Source organism: Squalius cephalus (genome assembly GCF_949319135.1).
Source record: "Squalius cephalus genome assembly, chromosome: 22".
Classification (NCBI taxonomy): Eukaryota; Metazoa; Chordata; class Actinopteri; order Cypriniformes; family Leuciscidae; genus Squalius; species Squalius cephalus.
In genome coordinates this window covers 20,420,512-20,448,016 of record NC_137143.1, presented here as the reverse complement: position 1 = coordinate 20,448,016, position 27,505 = coordinate 20,420,512, and the positions used below count along the sequence as shown (strand labels likewise).

Sequence of the window (27,505 nt, the reverse complement as noted above, 5' to 3'; positions counted from 1 at the left end):
TGTGCGCTTCATCTGGCCTGATCTGTTCAGAATTCTCACACTTTCCGAGGAATGAATTATCCAGGATTTTTTCAGTTGTATAAAATCACTTCATGTAACGAAACCTTTAGACTAATTCGTTGAAAAGAAAGATTCACTAATTTCAGATCTCACTATGGCAACTTGTACTCTACCCAAGGCACTGCGTAGCGAACTAAATATTTTAGACCTCTAGAAAAATGTATATTCATATTTAGAAACGACTTTAAAGAATTTATTTTCAATGCAAATATAAAATCAGACCGATTTGCTAATGAATCCTTGAACACTGAACTGGTTCGACAAATTAAACGACTTAAAAGAACGAGTCTCTCACAAGTCAGACAATCAAACGTTTAAAGTGCAATATTTCAACCAACAAAAATTTGGGAGGATAGAGTAACTAGAAAAAAAATGTACATCATATTCATTTCCCCATCATTTTCAATGTGGATGAATGTATAAGGCTTGTATGTTGAGTTGATGTACTGAAAAACCACACGCGCTTACCTGATAGCTGGCATTAAGGGAGCCAAATCCCAGCCCAGAAATCATATTCTTCACAAGAGTGGGACTTCTGAGAAGGAGAAGAAGAAAGATTAAGTACACGTGTGGATTACGAGCTGACCAAAGTCTGTTAAAAAAGCTCCTAAAGCCATGAAAAAGGCTGAGGCACTATTCTATTTACACAAGATAAATAGAAAAGTTAAACAATAGAGAGTAACACATGCATTCTGACACAGCATAAACTGCACACACACACACTACTGTTTGTTCGCTTTTGTGTCTGTGCGCTACAGGGCTGAAATCTGGCGGGCAGGCCGTCGGCTGGGTAATTTGCCGTCGTCTCTCTGGCAGAGCTTGAGACGGCGTGTAACATCTGTTTGTACAAATGCAAGCAGGCACGCTTTTCTGCTGTGCATCTGCTCACAATGTACCCTAAACAGTGTAGACACAGACGGGAAAAACACACAGGCACACCAACACACACGCATGCACTTCCAAACACAAGCAGGCGAGGCACAAAAGAGACCTTTGTGCTTTTGACTAGAGAGTCAGTAATAGGGTAATGATGGGAAGCCCATTAGGGTAATCATACATGCCAATAACGATTACAGCCCCACTTACAGAGCAGACCTACAAGCTCACGCTTTAGCTACAGGAATAAAGCCTGTTTTTGGGACTTCCACTCAATAAATAGTCTATACTTAAAGAGTGCTCTTTTAATCCAGTGTTTCGCAGGTTATTGCGATTTGTATGACTTTGGACAGGCTCCTATTTCAGTCTGTAAAGCTACAGAAATTCTGAGCAGGCGTTCTTAAGCGAGCCATGAGTGGCAGCACAACTATTTGATATCAATGATATCAATGATGTCATCGGTCACTCACTTCAAACCCTGACTCAACTTGCCGGAAGATGCCATATTTGATTTAAGAACTACAGCAGAGCAGAGTTTTTAGTGAACAATGAATATATTTCAGTTTGTTTGTTAAAAAAACTACACGGTATGTAATTTTACTACGGTTTTTGGAAGTAAAAACTATAAATTGCCATATATTACACATTCTATTTTATATAAATAATCTTATTTTGATCTTTTTTATCAGTAAGTACATTAGGGTGTGATAAATTTGTGATAGATTTCATGTTATTTAGTTATTAATGTTTATTGCTGCATTATTTTAGTGTCATGTTTGTTACCCTGATACCCATCTATAATGATTATTGACCAAGATTCAAGTAGAAGTATATTAACATTCTATCACTTAATCAAATATATGGTTATAAGTTATAAAATATACAGTGCTCTCGTAATACCGGAAATAATATGGTATTTTTAGATATATAGATTCAGAAGACTTTGAATATAGTGCATGAGTCGTATATAGATAACTTTTATGGTCCTTTTATGATCATTTTGGAGCTTGACAAAACCAGTCCCCATTCACTTTTATTAAATGCCCTGGAAATTCATAAAAGGCCATAGTAGTTTGTAACAACACAAGAGTGATAAACAATGACAGAATTTTCACTGTTGGGTGAACTATCCCCTTTTCCCATCTGAGTCTACGTACCCGGTCATCTTTGGTGGTCTCCTCTTTTGGTATTCCACTTCGTCCACGGTCCAAACAGCACCCTTGACGTTCTCGACCCGCACAAAGCACTTGTGCAGACTCAGGTTATGGCGCACAGCATTCTAGGTAACGGCGACGGGACATACAGAGAAGACGAGAGAGCAAAAAGTAGTAAGTTAGTTTTCCGTTCCAGCCATGATTCTACACCATAGGTATCTTAAGCAGAATCGCGACCGCGTCGCTGTCATTGCTGAAAATGCAATTATAGCGAGGCCTGATATAAACAGCCTTTAATAATGGCATAAATCTTATACCTGCTTTCTAATTAAAAGAGCGCACGTGATGATGAGCACAAAAGATTGTACGGCTCAGACGGGGACATGTCGACTGAGCGTATCTCTCCATCTCGAACCCCGTTCCCCCGCCCGCACCATCTCACAGACACACACAACCAATTAAGTGCACATTCTACCAAGGGGAAGTGACAATGTGGTGCCACACCATCATAACAGTGGGAGTTTGAAAAAAACCTCCATCTTTGAACGCAAAAAAAAATAAGAAACGATGCGCCCTATCCCCCCACCACCATCAGCAAACCCACCCCCTGCTTTTTTTATTTTAAATTTCACTAATCAGCCACTATCTAGAATAACACCCCCAAGGGAGGTCCCTTCCTTTTCATCTGCTATTTGTAGTTTGTTCATGCCCAATTTCATTACCAATTTTAATTCGTGTATAATTAAATCCTGTGTATTTTTTCCGACGCACTCTTTTTTTCCCCCCGAATCCATGAGGGAGGGACTGCTGATGCCGGAATCACTCCTAACCATAATTACAAGTGCCATAATCAGGCGAGGCCTCCCTTCTTTGAATAAATTTCCCCGCGCAGGAGCGATGATGCTTAGTTTTGCAAATGAGTATGACCCCAATTTCAGCCTGCCACCTCACCGATTTTATTTGCATTCCCATCCGTGATGAAAGACTAATTCTCCCAGTTAAAACATTAGCAGCAATTTAAAGGGGGTCAGCCTCTGCAGACATAAACAAAATGCCCGCCTAGCTGTGTGTGTGTGTGTGTGAGTGAGAGCGCATGAGTGACTGGAGGGGTGGTGGCTATATTAGAAAGATGGCACGCGTGATGCGTATGTCAAACGGGTCTCTGTTATTTTGGTGACTGTGCCCACATGAAGAGGAGCGACACTATGGTCACTATTTTACCATCTCAGCCAAGAAATGAACAGCGACAGTGACATACAGTACATACTGTATAGCTTAAAATGGCATTTGCAATGCATTTTACTTTCATTCCAGAGTGAAACATGATATTCAGATTTTGCAATATTGATAAAAAAAACCACATTTTTTGAAAAGAATCACTCATTGGACCAGGAATGTGTATTAAGAAAGCAAATCTCAGACACAGGGGGCTTCAAAACTACACAGTCTACCAGGGACTCCAAGGCCATAGACACTTGTAGCCTCATACAAAAGGAAGTACAAGTGTACCAACAAAATTAAATATGTCGTGCAGACATCAGGATAAATCCTCCACTGAGAAAAAAAAAAAAAAAAAAAATCAGACTTTAATATTCTTTACAAGAATAAGGCACAGAGAAATGATCAGTGTGGGTTACATTTTTAAACTACAACTGTGAAATTCAGAAAAGTAATGGGGAAATAAATGGAAGACTGAGAATACTATAATATCTCCACATCTACTGTATATATACAGTATAGAATTATACTGTATATACACTACCATTCAAAAGTTTAGTGACAGTAAAGATATTTATAATGTTACAAAAGATTAGTCAAATAAATGCTATTCTTTGGACTTCGATTCATTAAAAAGTGGTATATTAAATAATAGTAAAAACAAAAAAATATATTTTACAGTTTCCACAAAAAATATTAAGCAGCACAACAATGTTCAACATTGATAATATAATAAAATGCTTCTTGAGCACCAAATTAAAAAGATTTCTGAATTATCATGTGACACTGAGGACTGGAGTAATGATGCTGAAAATTCAGCTTTGCCATCACAATAAATTATATTAAATTTGAAAACAGCTACTTCAAATTGTAATAATATTTCACAATATTACTGTTTTTACTGTATTTTTGATAAAATAAGTGCAGCCTCAGTGAGGATAAGAGACTTCTTTCAACAACAACAACAACAAAAAAAAAATATAGCTTCATATATTTAGTTTTCATCAAAATTAATTTGTTTTTGCAAATACAGCAAGGAGATTTTGTAGAAAAATGTTTATAGTAACAGTAAAAGTTAGCATCAGCCCTTCATTGTTCAAGCCATTTTACACAAACAGCAGCAGTTTTGTAGAATGACCCAGCTGGTGTCCATCTTGTGAATAAGAGCTGCCCTCTAACTGATCAATGACTTCCCCCTACTCTCCGGACCTGACTTTTCATGAAATATAGATGGCCATTAAGAGCACCGGAGAACATGTATCTCCATTTCTATATTTAATACCGGGCCAAATGACTAGCAAGAGAGGAAGACGAGTGAGAATGTGCAGTTATTAAAATAAAAGATAAAGAAGAGAGAGAGAGAGAGAGAGAGAGAGAGAGAGAGAGAGAGAGAGAGAGAGAGAGAGAGAGAGAGAGAGAGAGAGAGAGAGAGAGAGAGAGAGAGAAAAGGTACAGTAGGAGGTGGAGGAGGAAAAGTAGACGGATCCATTAATTGTTAAATTTCATAAAAGTGAAATGAGTTGTTAAAGATATTCCTGCCCCTTTCACCTCCTTCCCCTCAACTCTCACTGGCTAAGCTCACTAACTGCTCATGGGTGCCGCTGCGGTTCAAGACTATTAGCTCGCTGTTCTGTCTCTGTGCCCTCAGCTGCCTTGGGTCCCTCTCTAACCTCACCTTCTCCGTTTCTCTCCCTACTTCCTCCCCCCCAGAGGCTCAGGCACACAAATGAGCCTTGGGCCAGTGTTGCCTGAATGTGGGGCAGCACCTCCTAAGCCCAGGCTCCAGGCTCCAGGCCACGTGAATGGCTAATGAGGAGACAGACTGACAGGAAGAGATCTACTCTACGCGGTGTCCGTTTCCTCTCTTCGGCCTGACAGCACCTTGCCAAGCTCCTAGTCCACAGGGGGATAGGGGTGGATGGGAGGTGCTGGGAAAGGAGGGATGTATTAGCACATCTTTCTGAGGGGCGAACTAATGGTTAAGCAGGGTGATGAGGAGATGGCCAGCTAAATGGGACGGTTACATGGTCGGCCCAGGCCTTTAATGACCGGTCTGCTTTTCACTTTGGACAGAGAGAGATAGAGAGAGACCAGAGAGAGAGAGAGAGACCAGAGAGAGAGAGAGACCAGAGAGAGAGAGAGAGACCAGAGAGAGGGAGAGACCAGAGAGATGGAGAGAGAGAGAGAGAGACCAGAGAGAGAGAGAGAGAGAGACCAGAGAGAGACTTTATTTCATAAAGGTAAGTTTAGATATGTTAAACATATTAATAATGTGCAAGTAAAACACGGTTACACTTTATTTTAAGGTGTCATTGTTACAGTGTATTATATATTTAAGTACTGAGTAATATTAATTGGATTTGGTTGAGGGTTAGTAGTATGTAATTATGCATAATTTACTGTTATTACTATGGTAAGTACATTTAGCATATGTAATGTAACAAGGACACTGTAAAATAAAGTGTTACCTAAAACACTACTATTATTATTATTATTATTAATAAATATTATTATTACAATTCCATAAAGGTATGCTTAGATAAATTGTTAAACATATGGTAATAGAGTTATTATTATTCATATTAATACATATTATTATTATTATTATTATTATTACCGGTTCATAAAGGTATACTTGGATTAAAAAAAAAAAAAAAAATGGTTGAGTTATTATTATTATAATTTGTACAGCACTTTGGTTCAACTTCTGTTGTTTAAATTTGCTTTACGAAGTTTGTCCAGACCGATGAGGCAGATAAATGGAAATGAAGAAATAGAGTTCACTTTATAATATTAAGAGATTAAAATAGGCAGACTCAACACCCATACATGCATTCATTGATGCCTAGTATCGGCTCTGCCCTCCACGAGTGGCATGAAAGCGAGCGTCGTGTGGTTAAAGCAGCTGATTGGACATCAAAGCTTGGGGTGGAGCACACACACAGGTGGAGGGAAGAGTATGACAGCAGCTGGTTCACAGGGGAGAGCTGCGCTCCTGTAGCGGGCTCCAGTGGACTGTGGCATGTCAGAGCTGGTCAGGAGATGTGGAGCTGATACACAACTGGCTCCGGACCAGCAGGGCGCATGCTAATCAACTAGCTCAAATTAAACGGTCTGATAAGAGTTGCAATGCTACGTGCCCCTAGACTGATAATACAGAAACTGTGTTGGCATATGCATATACATAGAAACAGCAGGCAGCCATTGGCTATGCAAAGGACTGATTGAATTTCCAGTTTTTTAGGGAGTCTTTTGCCTCTTTTTAGTGAAGTTTAGTACAGAGTGCAAAGGAAATGAGGTCGAATGGACTTGAACTTCCTGCTCCCACCTACCAAACACCAGTAGGCAGGCCGACGCCACATAACACAATCAAAACAATGAGGAGAGCACATCAGGACACCAAAAAAGAAAAGAAAAGAAAAACAGATCTGGAAATGGCCAGCTCATAACATGGCTGTCTGGGTGATGCCAGGCGTCATTAATAACCTCACTGTTATTGGAGCTCTACAGAAGGCCGTATCTCTGTTGTACCCACTGTATCCATTGGCACGGAGGGATTATTTATTGTTGTTTGGGTCATGTTGAACAAAGGATTGTGTCCGTTGCTCTGTTTTTATGTCTGTGAGTCATTGCCAGGAGGTAAGCATAGGCAAGCAAGCTCTTCTAAACATTGACCGCTATAGACTGATGGTTTCTTAAGATTTAAGGTATAAAGGCCTGTTCAGATGATATATTTTAGTTCAATGGAAAAATTTCGTCAAATGTTTCAATACTTTAGAATTTTTTGGTATTAAATAAATAATAAAATAAAATAAAGGTAAAAACAAATCACTGCAGTACAATATTTCATGCTTAGTTTGGAAGGGTTTTGGTGCAAAACAACGCTTGTTGATTGCCGTTGTGATGAATAGGAATGCTAACATATATCTCAAAGTATTATAGACGTCCATGGTGCAAAATATATCGACTTTTCATCTGATGGGACATTACCTTCCATGTTGCTGTGTTTCTCCTGAAATAGGCGAACATTCGTGTAAACCAGTTATAGATCTCGTTTAGAGTCAGCTGTCGGTCAGGGGCTTCCAGAATGGCCTGGTGAATAAAGTGAAGAGAGAACGGAAGAGAGAGAGTCAGCAGGTGTCAAGAGGTGATTCAAATGGCTGTTATTAGTGAGACATTAGCTGATGGACTGTTTCCAGACGGGCAAGCAGTGCATTATGGATAGTGCCACGCGTTTCAGCATGACTGACACCGAGCTAAGAGATGCGCATAAATCCTTAGTTACCAGCACACACCGTTGAACTCTGCTAAAGTGCACTGGAGCACAGAGCGCACAGTCCAGATCTCTACATCAGGCTGACTTACGTGTCGTATGAGGGAGGCGTAGGTGAATGGAGGCCTGACGTCAGCGTTTTTGTAGAATTCACAATTCTGTGCAAGTTCTGTAACAGACAAAACCAGCCATGATTATTTCATATGTATTGCAGTGTTGTAGAAATCGATACGTAGAGTGTGATGAGCTGTATTTGTGCGGTCGGGACACTGACCCGAAGCGATGGGGGTGCAGAACTTGTCAGAGTTGCGCCGACGGATGGGTCCGACTCCGTGCAGGCTGGAGGAGCTGATGACGGAGGGTCCCTGCCTCATGGGGGTGATGGGAGTTGCGGCAGAGGTGGGGGGATGAGGCAAGCCCTCAGGAAACCCCTCACTTTCTCTTTTTGACAGCGACATGCTAGAGGCCAGGTTCAGCTAGACGAGAAGAAACAAAATAGGAACTTTGTTTACATGACAATTAGTTGTTATATTAGTAGTAGGTCATACACTACTTGTATGGTTAGCATTAGCTGGCTAGCAAATTTCTATATGAGCAGCCATTTAAACCTGTAGTGTATTTAAATTTTTTTGCAAGCAACATATAAATCATAAGATTTACAGTCTGCTACCATTCAAAAGTTTGGGGTTGGTAAGATTTTGTAAAATGTTTTTTTTTTTAAAAAGTCTCTTATGCTAACCAAGACTGCATTTATCTGATCAAACATACAGTAAAACAGTAATATTGTCAAATATTATTACAATTTTAAATAAGTATTCTCTATTTTAATACACTTCAAAATGTAATTTATTCCTGTGACAGCAAAGCTGAATTTCAGCAGCAATTACTCCACTTTTCAGTGTCACATGATCCTTCAGAAATCATTCTAATGATGATTTAGGGTTCAAGAAACATTTATTATTATTTTCATTGTCGAAAACAGTTGAGCAGCTTAATATGTTTGAAATCATGATAAAAAAAAAATCAGGTTTATTTGATGAATAGAAAGTTTTAAAATCATTTAAAACAGCATTTACTTGATATAGACTTTACAGTCAATGTTTATCAAACTGATGCTTCCTGCTTTTTTTTGTCTTAAAGAAATAATACCTCTTACAGACCCCAACATTTGAAGAAACTAATGATATCAAATGAGATAAACACATCATCAAAATTCACTCAAAAATACTGGAAAACCAGTCTGAATGTTATCCAATTACAAGGATGTTGGCATGACTATTATTTATTTAATATGTTTAATGAATGTTGTAAATATTAAACTATAAATATTATAATCTATAATAATATTTGTAGTACATATGTAATTGTGTCAAATTTAACAAAATAAGCTTCAATATGTGTATTATGCAGGTAACTGTTTAAAAATAAAATTTGCATTAAAACTTGAAAAGTGTGTTTTATTTTAGGGAATAGTTAATACGATATATCATATTCAATATATATGTAATGTTTTAATGTTGTAGCAGTTGCTTGCATTTTTTGTTGTTTACAAAAACACATTCATACATACACCACAAAACAAAACAATGACAGTGCAAAAACAAATGTCTGTCTCCCTCTATTTGGCACGGGTTAAGTCTCCGCGCAGCCTTGATTCTAATTCGCATCATCTTCATGGAGTACAGTAATCTTCAGCGTTGCAATTACAAACCAGGAAATATAATCATTGTCAAATTGTCATTGGTCTCCCGCTGTGAGAAGCACATCCTGCGATCCGTGCCAGCACATCCATGCCAAAAGCAGTTGGCACAATGACTCCATTATAAGATGATCCTGTTCACCCGGTGAAATTCAAACAAAGCACCCCGCAAATCGTGTTTCTCAGACACACGCAGGCACAAACGAGGCTCCTCGGTGACACAATGTCTGCAATTAAAGCCACACAAGAGGAACAAAACAAAGCGATACATGGTAGGAGGGGGTAAAACAACAATCTGGCAACAAACAACGCTTGCGGTTACCCGCCCTCATCGTGGCCCTGCTCTGCCCAATTAGCTTTGGCGGGCACGGAGCGCTAGGAAACAGCTTTCCCCATCGCTCAGGGAGTCTTTTTCGGGGTTGCTTGTTTTGCTCTAATTAAAACCATCATGTGCACGTGTGAACAGCGAGAGATAGAGCGAGCGAGAGGAGGGGGCGGGCGTAGCAGGGTTGAAGCTAATATGGCGAATTAAACAGTGCCAGCCCTCTTTTCTCTCTATTCTCATTGCCACAGGAGCCAACCTGGCCCATCTCCAGTAATTAGGGGAGCAAAATGGTTTAACAGGTACTTAATTAACACTGGAGCCGCGCCAGTTTGCTGTGCCAAACATCCAACGATCTTAATAGCGGTCAATGCCACACACGGGTTTGAGCTTGTGCTAAGCTCCGCCCCAATGCTCACCCTTACCACTTAATGCTAATTCTTTCTCTTGATCACACTCACAATTATCATTTTTTCATTCTCTCTCTCCCTCGTTCTCTTATAGGTCACTCGGCCCGGCCCGGTCGCTGTTTCCCATTACCGTCTAATGGCAGCTGATCCAGAGAATTTGTCTCCAAACAGGAGACGCGGCCTACTTTCGCCCTCCGCCTTCATTTATATCCCCTCAAATTAAGACACTCCACTTCTAATTGACAATTAATTTCAACATCTTCATATTTTAATAAGACTCCTCATCAATCTCAGCATGAAATATTCATTAGATTCCTAATAATTGCACAGCCAGCTGGTGGCTTGAGGGGAAATGCTTTGTGATGCCTGCGTATAAAGCAGCGATGTGAAATATCTGGTAAGTCCAGCCCAAAACACTCACTTTCTTTTACACCGTGACAAGCATCTTTAAGTACACAAACACTCTTCTAAAGTGGATCGAAGGAAAACAGGCCAGCTGTAGCTTCTACAAAGAAAACTCAATCTGTAGGAGTCCATCATTACACTTGAGTTGAAGGTGCTTAACGGCTTGCAAGGATAAACTATTTCTTCCTTTCGTAAAGTGCAAGAATAAGGTGAACAGGTATTAGTATGTATACACATATGGGTCTGCAATGAGACTATAGAGTTTAGCTGCTCTCCAGGAACACAATCCAAGCACACACACACACACACACAGAAAAAAGAATACAGCACTTCCTCCTTTCTCCAACAGAGAGCGCTCTTTAGTGCCTCACACAGTTGATTTACTGATCATACTGTGCACTGAACAGAACTTTACATGCAAAAAAACACAGAGAAAATCAAAAAACAGGTTATCAGAGGATGTAAGTATGAGATGGTAGAAGGTAAAGGTTATGAACTCACAGGTTGGTTGAAAGGCTTTGGCTCTGATGGACGCATATGCAGGTGGGTCATCATGGCCTGCAAACGCTCGCTCTCTTTGGCCAGCTAGACAAAACACATACACATGCATTAGAAACAAGACCAAATCCATAAAGGTTTACACTTTTCCATGTGTCAATATGCAGAGACAACGATAAGTAAGCCATTTGTACATTGATTTCTCCAAAAATTTAATGCAATCAAAACATCCAACCAGCCTGACACAGCAATTGCATTATTGATCAATACAGTATAATAAATAAGAATATAAAACAATGTAAATATTTAAAAATATTATACAATATAAGGTAATGATTAAAAAAAGAATGTATTTGCTATCCAGTTTGTTTTTACATAAAATATATACATAAAACATAAAAAAAATAAATGATTATTGAATGTATATAATTTAATGCTATCCTTTTATCTTTACTTTTCATTAGCATTAAAAATAAGATTTCTTAACTTTTGAATAAAACAAAATTGTCTAATTTATTTCAATTATAGGTGTTATTTTTGTTTCACACTGTTCTCGTTATACGCAGCTGCTAAAGCTTTGGCAGCGCAAGTGTACAATTATTTGTCATGCCAATACAGCGCATTAAAAACCGAGTGTCGTCATAGTGTGTGCCGCTCTTGTAGGCGCCGCTGAGAGGAGGAGGGAGTGACTCGAGATATTCTCTTGTGAGGATAATTTTGCATTCTGCCTGTTAACTGAGTCAGCTCACGGGGATGTTGACATGCCGTTTCACAGCTCTTGATACCTCCGGGAGAAAACAGCTCTCTCACCGTCCTTCTTCCCTCTCTTCCTCTTTCTCTCGATTGCTGCGTCTCTTTCAGAGACACTTGCCCTGTAACCACACTCGCCCTCGTTTGACATTCCTAACCGCCATTTAGAGGAAGTGTGGAGGCAGCCGGCCCCTCTTAATCAGGGGGGCGACACGCTGCCTCAAAATGCTCCAAGACTGGCACCGTACACTTTAGTGGCACTAAAAGTGTAATTTTTTTTCACACAGAAAAAAACAACAAAAACTGCACATACGAGAGGACTGAGCGACTTAAATTAGAACAATTTTCTTCTGAAGAAAATTTCTGTCATGCAAACGTCATTGACATGATGTCAAGCTATTCTGGGTGGTTGCAAAGCTATTCTGGGTTGTTACTAGAGCAATACTGTGGGATCTAGGGTGTTATGGGTGGTTACTAGGACGTTGCTATGGTTTCTGGATGATTACTAGAGTGTTCTGATTGGTTGATGATAGGCTATTTTGGGTTGTTACTATAGAGTTGCTAGGTGGTTACAGGATGTTAGGGGATTTCTAGGTGGTTACAGGGTGTTTTAGTTGGTTACTAGGGGGTTTCTAGGTGGTTGCAAGGTGTTCTGGTTGGTTACTAGGGGGTTTCTAAGGTGCTATGGATGGTTGCTGGCCATTGCTGAGTGGTTGCTAGGGTGTTTGGGTGGTTACTAGGATGTTCCTTGGTTGTTAATGAAGTGACTCGAGTGGGGGGGTTGCTAAGGATTTATGTTAGGTTGCTAGGGTTTCTCAGTGGTCGCTAAGGTGAGTGGTTGGTAGGCTATTCTGAGCATTGTTAGGTGGTTGCTAGAGTTCCTCCGTTGTCAAAAGAAAAAAGTCCCTATATGAGCAACAGTAATATTGATGATTGTCTTAGCAAACTCCACAACCTAATGCTGGTTGTTTTTTAATACTGTACTGTAAAAATCATCCTAAGAATTGGATTAGACTGTTGTTGTGTTGTGCTTATGCTCTGCGGCTGTGCCCAGTGTTGCTGGAGTCATCCACAGATCTGGGCTGTTTATTCACCCATTAGCTGATATGTGTGTTTAATGAGGGGCTGCCACATGCTGGTCAGCGGGGTAATAAAAACAGTGGAAAATCTGAGCTGGTGAGCTGGGAGAGACAGCAGGTTGGCGAAGGGTGGTTCTGGTTGGTCTGGGTTGGCATCGGGGCGGTGGGGGAGTTGGGGGCAGAGTAGGTGACGGACGGAGGTAGACATGAAAGGAAATACGCTTGGACGTGGACTGACTCTCTTGTCACTTCTCATCACCCCTGCATCGATCTGGACACGTGTTTAAACGCTGTTTGTGGGCCACAAAGTGAGCTCGCTGCCCGCGTGCCTGGCAGGGCAGTGTTTTTTGAAAGAGCTTTGTTGTGAGGGGTTTATTTTTGGGAATGAGACGAGATGGAGAACATGAAGGGGAGGTGGCGTGGAAAGAAAAGGGAAGCTGACCAATTACTAGGTCTGTTTGACTGGCTGTGATGATGGGAAGTAGATCTGCCACGTAAAGCTGGAGGGCCTGAAGTGCCCGTCTCAATGTAAGCCCGTCCAGGAGACGTGCTTTTCTTTTTTTAAAGGTTGTTGATTTAAAGCTCCAAAAGCAGAGGAATTCAACCGCTGCAGGCACGGTAAGGTTACTTGACCTGCGTTTTAGTTTGGCGTGTGCTTGAGGAGTGCGAGCAGTTTCCACATAGCTAAAGGTTTCTTTAATGCGACCTAATGTGCTTGACCGAAGTCCTGTCAGTGTCAATCCTAACTGTCACTAGACGCTCTTCTGACAGTCTCTGCGTCCAAACAAATTACTCACACGGACAATAAAACATTGTTTACCACTAAACATAGCGCATTTCAGGGTTATAGACTGTTACGGCCATACTGAAATGACACGTTTGAACATTCCCTTGCATTGAAAATTTGTAGCAAAAAGTTCAAATAAAATAAAAATTATCCTGAGAGTTCTGGACTTTTGCAAACACGTCATCCACGCAACATTCTTTTTTCTTTTATTTAAATTGAATTTATTAATTTAAGTTTGGTCTTTTTTATTATTACTGTTTTAAATGTATTTTTATTTTGATTATGACAAGTGATTTGTTTACATTTTGTTAAATGTTATTATAGAATTTAATACATTTTTATAATTTACATACAATAACAATAATAATGCTAATACATTTTTGATAATTGATTTGTCATTTTATTAAGTAGCAGGACAACCTCAATTGTAATCTTAGTAATTTTTCTGATTAATTGTGCTGCCTTACTAAAAGAAAATTAACAAAACCACTGAGCTGATTAGAAAAATGTCTACAATTGGCACTAAAGCCGACATTAAAAGAGTGGAGAGGCACACAGAGGGTGTCCGCGGGCAGAGGAAGTCTCTAGCACTTCCCATGTCCACCCTTCTCCTTATCAGCTCTCTCATTAGAGATGACACCACGTATATGCGAGCGACAGGCAGCCCACGGTGCTTGCCGAGAGTCCGCGGGCAGGAGGGACGAGAGAAGTGCTGGGAAACTCTCTAATTGGGATCCATCAAAGGCAGATATTCTGGCCTCCTCTCTCGCACCCGCACTCTACATCACTCTTCCTATTACAAGCTTCAGTGATCTCTATCAACTTATGTGACATGTAATGGGCAGAAAATCATGCCAGCTGGGAAAGTGCGCAGTTCTGTATGTGAAATAGTACGGGGGAGTTCTGGAAGACCAAATGTCGGCATCTATTAACCATATTGGTGAACACAAATTCAGACCTTGATCCTCTAAAGTTGACACTTACGACTCCATTACCTGTAACATAATTACGAGGCAAAAACATATAGACTAAACTCTTAAAAAAATGATAAAGCATGTGGCAAATGCATAAATGTAAATGAAAACAGGAAAAACAGGAAAAGTCAGGCAGCTTGAACATTGCGTTTGCAAGATTTTTGGAGAAATGTTGATTTTGCGTTTGTGCGCGCATCCCACCTGTATCTCCAGCTGTTGGACGACCTGCATCTGCACCCTGCACTGGGCCGTACTGCGATCATCCAGGGCGTGTTCACTGTTCAGGTGCCTGAGAGAGAGAGAAACGCAAACATGTGATGACATATCCTGATACACAGTCTACTAGATCAATCCACGACCCTATCTAAACTCCCAGAGGGAGATCTGTAAGCATATTTGGACCATCTGCCACAAACCGTGTCGCTGACCTGCCTGATACAGCGCACACACACACACAGTAAGGCTGTGTCTCAGCCTTTTGGGATTGCCTCGCAGTTTCTGCTGTGTATGCTAACGTGTTAACATTACATGCCCTGGCGTCACGTCCTGACTACACACACACTTACCCAAATACAGAGGTCACTGAGACATCAGAGATCTAGTTGCGGCGTCTTGGCAAACCATGACTTCACATAAATCAAAATACGAGCACAGATAGTGGTTTATTTTTCCAATTTGGGGTAAAAATATTTAATGGAATCCTCTCGGGATCGCAACGGCCCTCTCAGAGGAAACCCCTAACAATAGTGGATTTCCACTCGAAAACACACTTTTCACTAGGCGTATAAACTCAATTTCCTTTCGCAAGAAAATAAAAACAATATTAGAACATGAAAGACGTGGAAAAAGAGGTTTTCCGCTGAGGATTGTCATATGTGACCGTACTGTTTGCTGAAAGTCTACTTTTGCATATAAATAGTTTTATTTATTGTCTAACCGCGTTTACCGTCACTTATTGAAAAAGATGACAATAACTTTAGACATGAACGTCTCTCTATATTAGGTCTAATCTAGTGTCCTAATGTCTCTGTTATTCAGTTGAAATGCAGCTGGAGAGGGATATTATTTTGGAAACGGTTTTTGTTTCTTTTGTCAGAAATTGCCGCAGTCCATGAACTCTGAGTGGGAGTTGAAATGGGGGGGGAAAACACCTGGATATGACATCATTTGTTTTACTCATCAAGCGCTGCTTTAGATGGGTGAGCTTTACCCATAGTTATTCAAGACATGTTTTCTTTATGAAGCAATCCAAAACAAAACTCCAAAACAAAGCAAAACAAACAGATGATGCAGGAACCAAACGAGGAAGCAAAAATCGAAGAAAAAGAAGGAACGGTGTCAGATAGGACACGGACACGGAGATGGATCTTGGATCTTTCCTTTGCGCCATCTGTCTCATCCCACCCATTTTATTTACAGCGTTCCAATGCTTGAAATCACACAAATGAACCCCTGCATGCATTTAAACACAATTATATAATCCATATAACATCCAAATGATGATGTCATGAAGCATTTGAGCAATGATGTCATTAATCCCTCCAGGTGCGGAAGGAGGCCCTCCCAACTTCTAACCACACACCTGGTGAAGTTTAATGACTCTGAGGTCAAGGGTCACAGGAAGATGAGTAGAGGAATTACAACGAAAGCATTCTAAAACAAAATCTTCATGAGAATATTTAATTGTGCATGCTCATTTCTCCTATTGTGAATGAGATTTGCTAAAGATTACAATTAAGTTTTAATGAATAATGTTTTTAAAGATCTACTTTACGTGAGCGTTAGTTGATGGCAAAGGTGATCAAGAAATAGGAGAAATCAGCATTTCTCATACTGTACATTATAATGCTGTGTATAATGCTCATTTCTCCAATTTTTTGATTACCTTTGTCATTCATTAATCCTTGCTTAAAGTAAATCTTTTAAACGTTTATTGTAATCTTCAGCAAATCTCAAAATTAATATCCATTTTCATACTGAACATTATATTGTTGTGAACATGCCTAAGATCACTTGTAGCCTAGTGGTTAACTCGACTGATTTTAGCATTAATGTTTAATTGTTTTATTTTATTTAGACAAAATTTGAATATCAGCCAGTTATCAGATATTAACCTCAATCTTATTCTACACTTTTACTCGTGCATTTTACTAGGACTCTTCATTGGCGTGTGTGGCCCATGAGTAAAGTTCCCCGCGCGGCGGGAGAGCGACAAACGGAAGTGTGTGTGAGCGGCAGAATCTTAACCTTCGCAGTACACACTCATTGATGTGATCCCGGCCTGCTTTATCTCCGTGACACCCGCCGCATGACACAACCGTTTTGAGAGTCCGACTGAAGGAAAAGAGGGGTGCGCATTCGCTTTCTCATGAGAAATTAAACAAAAACAATGATGTCACCCACTCGACTAATCCAGGCGCAGATAGACATTTTTCCCCGCAAGCACATGATGATAATAACAAAAACATGATCTCATCTTACTCTCCCTCTGCCCCCCCACCACACCCCCCCATCTCTCTCTCTCTTTTTCTGAATAAAGGAACAGACCACAAATTTTATGGCTCATAATAAACAGTAGCAGCGTTTTTCCGAGAGACCCGACAATGAGGCAGTGTTTACTCCCTGCACCCCAACAGGGATTTGAGGAGCATTTACAACGGTCGCAGCAAAAACAGTCACAATCCAGCCCGACAAAGGGCTTGAGTATTCTAACACATGTCGTCCTGGCATGCCAGAGAAAATTGAACATCATTAAAGAGCTCAGGACGAGAGTGTGTGAGATCGAGACAGGATGAAGATTAAGAGTGAATGAATGTTTTATTCTCACACTACTCTAGTTAGAGAAAAAGAAAAAACCAAGAGACAGAGATTTCATTTGGGGATAAAAAGTGTTCATATCATGTCCAGATGAAAGTGACAGACGTTTCAAAGCATTTTCTGAACTGAATTCTGTGAAAAGGATTTAAAAAGTGGTGAAATTGTATTAAACAGAGCTGAGAGTACTACACTCTTAGCGGCTGTTCACACAGGACATTTTATGTGTTTAACTGCACTGCTTTTAATAGTTTTGTACTAGATGGATGTCTCACTGTTTTTCTGTTGTTTTTTCTTGTGCTTGAATATTATAAGACACAGTCAACTTAAAAGAAGATCCTCTTCGAGGTCAGTTTTTAAGACAGTGGACCAATCAGAAGAATCAGTGGGCGGGGCAAGCATCACTACCGTGTTTACAGTAGCAACTGCTAATTATATGTCACCAAGACCTTAGAAGAGGCACTTAGTTATGGTCATGATGACAATTGTATATTTTAATATTATATAATAAACATTTATGCATTTGGGAGACACTTTTATCCAAAGTTCATACAATCCATTATATGCATAATATAATTAATAATATAATATAACATAATAATCCATCTTGTGTTTCTAAATGCAACGTGTTCAGTTCAATCGACTGCCTAATGGAACATTTAAAACAGTTAAGACTTAAAAACGCTTTGTTCATGTTAAAAAACGTGGCTGTCAAACACATTTAGATAGACCAACAATTAAAATAATAGTGCAAAAAGAACACATTCTGTGTGAATGCCCCCTTATTGGAAGCTGAAAGCGATATTAAATTACCCAAAATGAACATGTACGGTGCGAGGGATGTGTAGAGCTTTGTGAATGGCAGGCGTTCGTACAGAGGGCACCGACTCCATGTGGGCCTCATTTCCTACTATAAGTGGCAGGCAGCCAGATGGGGCTATAGAATAGACAAAAAGAACACAAGAAGAGAGAGAGAGAGACTCCTCTTTTCCCATCTTTAGCGATGACTAAAGTGTTCTGACTAGGCCAGGGTGCACGGCACTGACGGCAATATCTGTCACCCCCTCCTTCTTATCTCACGTCCCCCCCTCTCTCCGCTTGCCCCGAGGCTATGTGAAATGAGACACCGTGCAACCAAACAACAGCTTTACTCTTAAAACTTTCCCAGACTCTCCGGCTCTTTGATGTGTGTGTCAGCGACTATCATACGCGCTTCCCTCTCCCGCCCGAGTGCACCAAGCACGCTCTTCACCCCCGTCGCCAGGGACGACCGGAGGAAATTTACATACACATCTTTCCGGCTTGTCAATACAGCGGTCCCCTCGAGAAAGCACAGCCCTGGAGTCAAAAGATGACGCGAAGGCTAAGCATTTCATCCCAGTAAATAAACACACGAGGATGTGACCGCCACTCATTAATGGACAAGAACAGACTACTGTAAGAGATGGAGCTGACCTGCTGGATATGAAAGGTGGTGTTCGAGGGAGAGGAAGAGAAAATAAACAGCAGTTGCGTTGCGAACCTCGAGCCCGCTGGGGCCACGGCAATGGCTGGCTCGCACCCCTGTGACAGGCGGACATGTCAGGACTTTCCACTGTGAAGTCTCATTATTTTAACACACAGAGACAATGGGACTGTTTACATCGCCTTCCCTGTCTGATCTCTTCCTCTCTTTATCTCCTCTCGCCCCCCCCCCCCCAGCATCCCTAAAGACCCCAAACTGGCAAACACGCGCAAAGAAAAAGAGATGGCGAGAAGAAAGAAGATTGGGAAAAGGGAGATAGATGAGGGGAGGGAGCCTCTTTTTGATGTCTTTGCTTGTATCCAAGAAACAAAGGCTTCTAATTGTAAATGAGCTAATTAAGTAAACCACTAACGAAGCGTGAAAACAATTTGCTTGACCCAGCAGTGGAGCGCTCAGGAATGGAGAGGCAGAATTATGGGAGTGGGGAGTTAATCGGCCTCTGACAGCATTGAAGAGTTGCGGGCAGCTACCTGATCAGTCAGACACACACACACACACACACACACACACACACACACACACACACACACACACACACACACACACACACACACACACACACACACACACACACACACACACACACACACACACACACACGCTTCCTCTTGAACGCAGGACAGGTCAACAAGAAGAGAACCGGACATCTGTCTCTATGGTTACTAGCAGGGCACGTGTAAACTAGTTTCCTGTGCAAAAGTATTAAGCTGAACCTTTGGGAAAAAGTGTTGTGAAAGCCATACAGTTCATTTCTGGAGTTCTTGCACACTGTTGCACAACTGAATTCAGAAATTATCAGGCCCAAAAGGCCCACTAAATAATTTATCAACTTTGTTACCTCTAAAGAAATTAGAAGTAGTACTATTTGTATAGTAGTAAAAAAAAAAAAAAAAAAACTAGATGTATGGTCACATCAGAGATAACTTTTTTTAGGCTAAAAATTACTGTGTACCTGTATTGAGTGTATTACTAAAGAATTACTTTAATGCAGATATTAAACTATGTATATTCTGTACATATCTATATATAGATACATATTGTACGATAATGTTTGAAAAATTTGGGGTCTGTGTGTTTTTAACAGTTGTCTTATGCTCACCAAAGATTTGTTGATTTGATCAAAAACCAGGAAAAAATTTATTATTGTGAAATATTATAAAAAAATTAAATAGCTTATCTATTTTAATATATTTTAACATGTAATGTATTTCTGTGATGCCAACACTGGATTTTTAACAGCCGTTACTCCAGTTTTCAGTGAATATCATATGATCCTTCAGAAATCATTCTAATATGCTGATTTGGTGTCATTTGTCAATTTATTTTATCTTTTGATAAATACAAAGTTCAAAAGAGCAGCATTCATTTGAAATAGAAATCTTTCATAACATTATAAATGTCTTTACTGTCACTATTGTTTTAATTTTTTTTTTTTTTTTTAAACTCTCTCTCTATTTATAATCTTTAAGGAAAACCAAAAGGTGCGTACAAACATTTATAGTCTGTGACATACTACGCATTTGCTTGTAACTCTACAGAGGGCACTCTAGTTTACTCTGATTGTGTCCTCTGACTGTGAAATACCTGTCTATCAAGCGTTAGCCCTCTTTTTTCATACACGAGTACAGTCCCACAGCGCTGGCGAATGTCTCACGCTCTCTTCAGCAATAACCTTGCACCCCCCACCTCCCTGTGGAATTCATTCGTCTCTTGTCTGTTCAAACATCACACCTGAACATGGCTGTCAGCCGCCCGGCTTTATCATTGCCTTTCCTCTCATCCCCACACTTACTTCAGCGCAAGAGAAGGCCTTTAGTTTACAAGCGATCTGCAAGCTCATCGAAAAAAGGATGAATGCACATTGACAGATGTAAATGCTAACAGCCAGAGACTTGTTTTGCGGGACGCAGTGGGCAATGATGAATGCTCTGCAGCTTGGCAGGGGGTTTCACGCGTGTTACAAGGTTTGACGTGAATGTAGCACACGATGTGCTTCTGGAGTGGATTTAACGGACAGCTGTCACTCACTTGATGAACTGGCCCATGTCCTCGCAGAGCGCTTCGCAGCCGGGCCACTTGCACTCGCCGTGTCCGAAGAGCGGGTGGGAGGCCGTGTGTTCCTCATGGGTCGAGCTGAGAAAGACAAAAAAAGATCTGGTTAGTCGAACTATAAATGATTATGTCACACTAAACTTTTACCTAAGCGGTAGGAGTGTTCAGGAAAACACAAATTACACGCTCCATTCATCAAAACACCTGCTTGCTTAATCAAAACAACTCATTGGGGTCGATATCTTATTGAAATGTTTTCAGACAGTCGGCATGGTAGTCTCACACACATGCGACTAATACAAAGCAATGAAGCAATGGAAACAGTCTTAAATGTTCCCTGTCTGGGAAAGCCGATAGCTTTGAGCCAGTCCTTCAGGAAGCTTTGAACAAATGCAGTTTGAGAGGACCTGGTAAATGTAAAAAAAAAAAAAAAAAAAAAACTCGTCAGCTTTCCATAATCGTAACTGACAGGTTTCCAATAGTAAGTGTATGTCATTGTAATAGCATCTTGCACTACGACGCAGGTTCAAATGTCTGAGATGCGGCCAGGAACAACACGCCGCTATCTAATTACGAATGAACGTGGATGATCTTCAGATGTTTCTCGGTAACGATGGGAGTTCGGATAAGGTGGCTGCTGATGTGCTGACAGGGCCTGCTGGTGGGGCCTGGGGATAAACGTTATGGTTTTGTTTCATTTGAGATACAGCCACTGTGTGCTCTGTGGCCGAGAAGTCTGGATCGGGTCTCTCTGGCCCGGCTTCTGTAGAGATCCATAACGAATCAGCCTCGAACTCTCGCCAGCAGTCTCATCCAGCAATTTTTCATTTTGGGCCTGGCCAACAGCCATGGGCTAGCATGTAGCTTGTTTTTTTTTTGTGAGGGCAGGGACCACAGAATCCTTCGTCATGTGTCTGACTGTTGCTAAGCATGGGCAGGGGGCTAAATGGGGGGGGAGTGCGGCTTGTGGCGGTTGAAGGTCTGGGGAACTCTTCCCAATTCCACATCAGAGTACTGCTTAATATAAAGCAGCTTGCTTGCAGATGAGGCCCTCCTGATGCGGCACACACATGCTCCCTCCACCTCTTCATCAGATGTGCTGGCAGTGGACGGCCCACGCAATTCAGAAGCTGCTCGAGCGCTAGACATTACAAACTACTGGCAACCACACTGTCCACATGTGCCATGCATTAGCCTCACCGCACAGTTTTTCTTCCCTTTACAGTTGTGAGTGTGTGTGTGTTTGTGTGCAAATGTGTTAGGCCAAGTCAGGGAGAACAGTGTTAGAAGAAAACATGATGGAGGGCGTGCTTTTCTTTCTGTTTAGCCATGTCCGTGTAGCATGACAGGGTGGGGTGTGTGATAGTGCTGCTGGTGTGTGTGGGTTTATTTAGCTGTAGTTTGGAGGTCCCACCGGTGTAAAAATGGCCATATTACATAAAAAGTTCCACAGAACCGCTGCAAACATCACACTGCAGAACCATTCAAGTGAATATAAATGATACAATGTTTCTGATTCACTTATTTACATCTTGCATGTACTGTATGTGTGCATGTATAGGCTTGGCTGGCCCGGTGTAGGTTTGATACATTACATTTATATAAGAACAACAGCAGTCTAAGAGGGTCCTCATTTAGATGTCTAGGTAACCATGTGAGCATATACATACATACATGTGTGTGTTTTACTCACTGAGTGCTCTGCAGGTGAGCGCCTTTGGAATAAGGCATGAGATGCTCGTCACTGGACTCCTTGGTGAAGGACGAGATCCACTCAAAGAGTCTTGCTCTTAAAAATTGATAGAACGTATAAGTACCCCATAGTAGGACCACTTTTCTCTCTCTCACACACAGCTGCTCACCTCTCAGCTAAATTTTCACAGTATACTTTCACCCACTCCACACACACACACACTCATGCTAAACTGGCACAGGGGCGTCAGTCATGCTGAAGGCAGGAACTCACACGAGCACCTAATATCAAATGAACCCAGGCATTTTACATCAGCTCATCAAACGGCACCTGACAGCAGAGACCTTGAAATATGACTTGTGTGACAAAAATATCTATTTATGAAATACATATGTCATGTAGCACTCTGAATGCTCATGATGAAAACATACAAGTATAACTATAGCACTTGTTTGTTTCCATTTTTATTTTAAACTGTGGATACTGGTCATTAATGTATTTGACTAACTATAAAAAATATGCCGTGGATAAACAAAAGTTTGCTTGTGAATTTTCCACTGACCTGTCTCTCTTTGGAGTGTGCACAGAGTTCTGTCCATTTGGCAAAGGATGATGGGGGATCTGAGGTGAGACCTTGGAGGCCGAGTATGAGGTAGTGTTGGAGCTGTTGGTGGTCAGATCGAGACCCTCGTGTTTCATGGCCTCCTCTGTGCTCTGAACACTGGCCACGTCCTTCCACAACTGCTGCAGGTCAGTGGGACACATGGCTGAAATGGACAGAAAGCAATCAAGAGATTACTACAAACTATAAATCAATATTTATTACAATAAACCATAATGTCTTTAGTCAGAAACAAAATACCACCTTTAGTAAACTATAATTGCTATATAAAACAAACACAAATAGGTGAGTTGACAATCCCTGAATCAACAACAGGTGCCATATGATGAAACCAATTCTAAGAGACATTCGTTCAGTATATTTATTAGTTTTCCTCATCTTTGTTGTGCTGAAGGTTATAAGCCTAGTGTTGAATGATGAGAGCTCCTTCTGAAGGCATTCAAAACCTGCGTCTTCTTATCACACATCTAAAGCCACCCCCTCTCCACCTCACCTCATCTTGAACGGCGGCCAGCTGGCAGCGCATCCCGCCCCAGAGATCTTAAAAGTCTGGCAGTGCGCTGACATTAGTGTGGCAAGCCATAAAACACCAGGCGCACACCGCGCCACACTTCACTACGGGAGGGGGGAACGCCAATGGGACTTGTTAAGTTCACGGGAGAGCAGAAGGAGGGAACTGTCCAAATCTGAGGAACCAAATGGCTAATTTCAGCGTGTTTTTGTTATCTTTCAACATCTCCGCAAATCCCCCTGGCTACCTCCATTTGTAATTATCACTGTCCCGACCGGCACTGGAACTCACTGGGTGAATTAATCTTGGCGAGATGCTCTCTTGGCATTTTTTTTGTTTTATTTTCCCCTCAAACTTGCTGAATTCGGGATTGTTTTCGTCTCTTGGAAAGGCGGAGGGGGTCTAGGTTGGGAGGGAGGTTTGAGGGTGTAAAAAAGAGGGGGAGGGGGGTAAGCTCGTCTGGCGCACACTGTTCCCGAAAAGCCACAGCCTGCTACGCTATCTCACATGGCAAAGACTTAATAGCAATCTAAATATTATGTCTGGTCCGCCAGCATTCTTGTCCCGGACCCCGCCAAAACAAAACTCCTCGCCTGGCCTGGCTCTCTTCACCCCACCCCCTCTCTTCCCAGCAGGCCCGAGGCCAGGGAAATTATGTACGGCCACACTCGCAGCTACAGGCTGTTGTTCACTAGACACAGACAACCTGACAGAGCACCACAGGGCCACGGATGTACTTTAACCCTGCAAGAAAACCAAACCAGGCCGGTGGAGGGAGGTGTTTTCTGCAAGTTTCTACTTTTGTGAAAGAACAGCCAGAACATAGGAAGTGGAAGGGAGGACGCAGGGTGGAGATGGAGCGGTTTACCTACAGTGAAGTGTTTTTGTATTGCATTTGCTTCCAAACACACAGTCGCACACACAGGGGCAGGTGAGGCGTTTCTCCTGTGGTTGGCCACACACTCTCTCTTTCTCTCACACACACACTTTACAGAAAACATTGAAGTCAACCTCATCCCTGTGATGGCAAAGCTGAATGTTCAGCAGCCATTACTCCAGTCTTCAGGGTCACGTGATCTTTCAGAAATCATTCTAATATGCTGATTTGGTGCTTAAGAAACATTTCTTTAAATCTATTTGAAATGTTTTTAATAATGCAAACATCTTGAATCATTTTTGTTCAATTTAATGCATCGTTGCTCAATAAAAGTATTTTTTTCTTTGAAATCTTACTGACCCCAAACTTTTTTTTAGGTGTGAACGTGTACAGTATGCTCCTGTTTCACCACAGCTCGGACTACATTACACTTTGTTTACCATCTACATGTGACTAACATTCATAAATAGATGGCCAGTCAACAAGGCAACATTAAAACTGCCCCTTTAGTTTTTCATGTCTGCTCCCTCGTCTAACTTCATGCATCATAACTCCTGAAAAAGAACTGGAGAAAAGTTTGGCATGGTGATCACAAAGCATTAAGCTGAGTCCAACATATCTGGTTGCACCCTTTGGACAGGAATTAAAATGACTTACTGTAACTGTTAAGTGAATATTACAAAGAAACAAAAGTCATCCCAGCTAGTAGTCTGTCTAATGCAGTGAGTCACTTGGGTTTGAAACTCTAGCCTTTCTGAGGGAATGACTGGACACGCCAAACAAACATGAAAACAACAACAACAACGGTTGGCGCCACCCATGGATCAGAGAACAAATCCTTTTCAGCAGCAGCTACGGCCAAGCATGACTAGCCAGAAGAATGCGCATGGTTGGCTGGCCAGTCATAATGGAGGGCTTCTTTTCAGAGAGGGATTGTGGGGAAATTCCATGATTCTGTTCTGTCGCAGGATTTGTTGAAGGGATTCCAAGAGCCCAGAGTTTATTGTTCTTCAGACCCCTTGAAACAATGACATAAGCAACGGGAGTGGGAGGCAGGCGCTGGGGTCTACGCCAGAAAGATGCCAAAGCCAAAAGTTTACAGCTGTCGCTAAAAATTATTTTCATCAATCTGCAAACCTTCCTCTGCTTTACTCCTTGCTTTGCTCTCTCCCTCTCCTTTTTTTTCCTAAAAGCAGCCGTGCGCATATGTGTGTGTGAGTGTGCGCGTGTGTGGTAGGCCCACTCAGGATTCCGGATGACGAGTCTCTGTTTTCTTAAGACTGAAATAATCAGAGATGTCAAGAGCAATGGGCAAGAATGAGAGTCAAGCACTCTAATAAAAGACTGCGATCATTTTGGAGGCCCTATCGGCAAGAGTTGCAGGGATTTCGGCATGGAAACTGGAGTCGGCTCCCTGTTTGTTCTGTCCTGTTGAGGCTCTTGAAAAGTTATGGCCACTGTGGAACCTGTAAAAGTTGATGTGTCTAATTTCGGCGGATGGTGGCCAGTTTTCAGTCAAGATCCATTTCTGGTTGGACTCTTTGACAAAATGAGGAAAAATGGAAAAATACATTTAAAACGGATCCAAAACCTCCATTTCCTTCTGTAGGGTAAGCGTGTCTGGAGCGTGTGTAAAACTCACATACGCGCACACACACATAAGCCCCCTCCAAGCCTGTGCACAAAGCCCAGTGAATTTTGTGGCATATTTTACCTATTATCCAAATGACTGCCTTCCACAAAACCAACAATCAAGCTTTGCTTTTATCTCTTTATGAGCTGATTAAGTTAACAAGCTTCACATGTGGCTCTACGGACATGGCTGTAGTTAGTCTCCGGGGGGCTTCATCCCGCTCTAATAGATTGAGATGATAGCTCATTGCCAAATTTTGGAGGAAGAAGAATGAGGGATTCATTTTACAGCCAGCTTTATTAGCATTTAAGTTTGCGCATGTAGTAGCGGGGCAATTTGAGAGCATGCATATGTGTGTGTGTGTGTGTGTGTGTGTGTATGGTGGAGGCTGACTAAGGAAGAATAAGTGGGCGGCGTACGCAGGTCTGGCCTCAGCCTGAGAATGCCATCTGGTCCTGGGCTACGGGCATGAACACAGATGCTGCATTTATTTAGCACACTGCATTTCCTCCAGAGCTCCACTTTCCTTTAATAGGCATCACTAAAGGAGCGAATCAGACGTTCTGTGGTGTTTTTCTGGCTGTTGAGGACAAGAGGCGAGCTGTGAAAGAGACAGACCACCGGGTTGAAAGGCCTGCGGTTGTAGCACCTCACCCTGGGGCTAGACGGAGTCATATTTTTGCGGTCAATATTGACAAGCTAAGAGTTTTTTTACCTTCAAAGATATACATTAGTTCAAGTGAGTCAGTATTTGCAACAAAACTAGCTGACAAAAAATTATTGCACCCAAATTCCCTTTCATAGCACGTACTAAATTCGATAAAGAACATTCTTCCCTTGTCACACAAATAGCAGGTGTAATTGATTTCAATAGTCTGACGTTAACATGTCGCTAAGCTTAGCAGCACAACACACTCTTCTTATAAGCAAAAAACATAGTACTAATATTAAAATAGTACACTGAACTAATTACACTTAACTATTTTTAGTGATATACATGAAATATGTTTATTTATAATGTGTTGATTTGACCATTGATGAAGTACATTGTGCACATACTACATAAACACATTTCTACACACACTATATCTGCCTTTATTGGCATGCTTGGCATGTTCCTTTGACTGGTTCATTCTTTCTTTCAACAAGGACAAACATATATTTTTTAAATGTGTTTATTTGTCTTTGACTTGTTTTTCAGAATATCTAAAAAGTCCTTGGCATAAAATAAATGCCCACAATGCGTAAAATATTAAGACTTGTTTTCATTTTC

General features: G+C 41.3%; 1 protein-coding gene across 12 annotated transcripts in view; it reads right to left on the bottom strand.

Moving 5' to 3' along the window:
- The window catches only part of foxp4 (forkhead box P4), a 298,841-nt gene that overhangs the window by 7,134 nt on the left and 264,202 nt on the right, over nt 1–27,505 (bottom strand). For 10 of the 12 annotated variants that reach the window (XM_079857685.1, XM_079857691.1, XM_079857692.1 and 7 more), the window contains 10 exons: nt 23,152–23,356; nt 22,590–22,685; nt 20,873–20,977; nt 14,707–14,794; nt 10,919–11,002; nt 7,856–8,057; nt 7,674–7,750; nt 7,299–7,400; nt 2,094–2,215; nt 529–595 (listed from right to left, as the gene is read on the bottom strand). In XM_079857685.1, the coding sequence (XP_079713811.1) occupies nt 529–595; nt 2,094–2,215; nt 7,299–7,400; nt 7,674–7,750; nt 7,856–8,057; nt 10,919–11,002; nt 14,707–14,794; nt 20,873–20,977; nt 22,590–22,685; nt 23,152–23,356 (1,148 nt within the window). The remainder of the gene's footprint in view (nt 1–528; nt 596–2,093; nt 2,216–7,298; nt 7,401–7,673; nt 7,751–7,855; nt 8,058–10,918; nt 11,003–14,706; nt 14,795–20,872; nt 20,978–22,589; nt 22,686–23,151; nt 23,357–27,505) is intronic. The other 2 variants (XM_079857688.1, XM_079857696.1) reach the window with 1 other exon arrangement.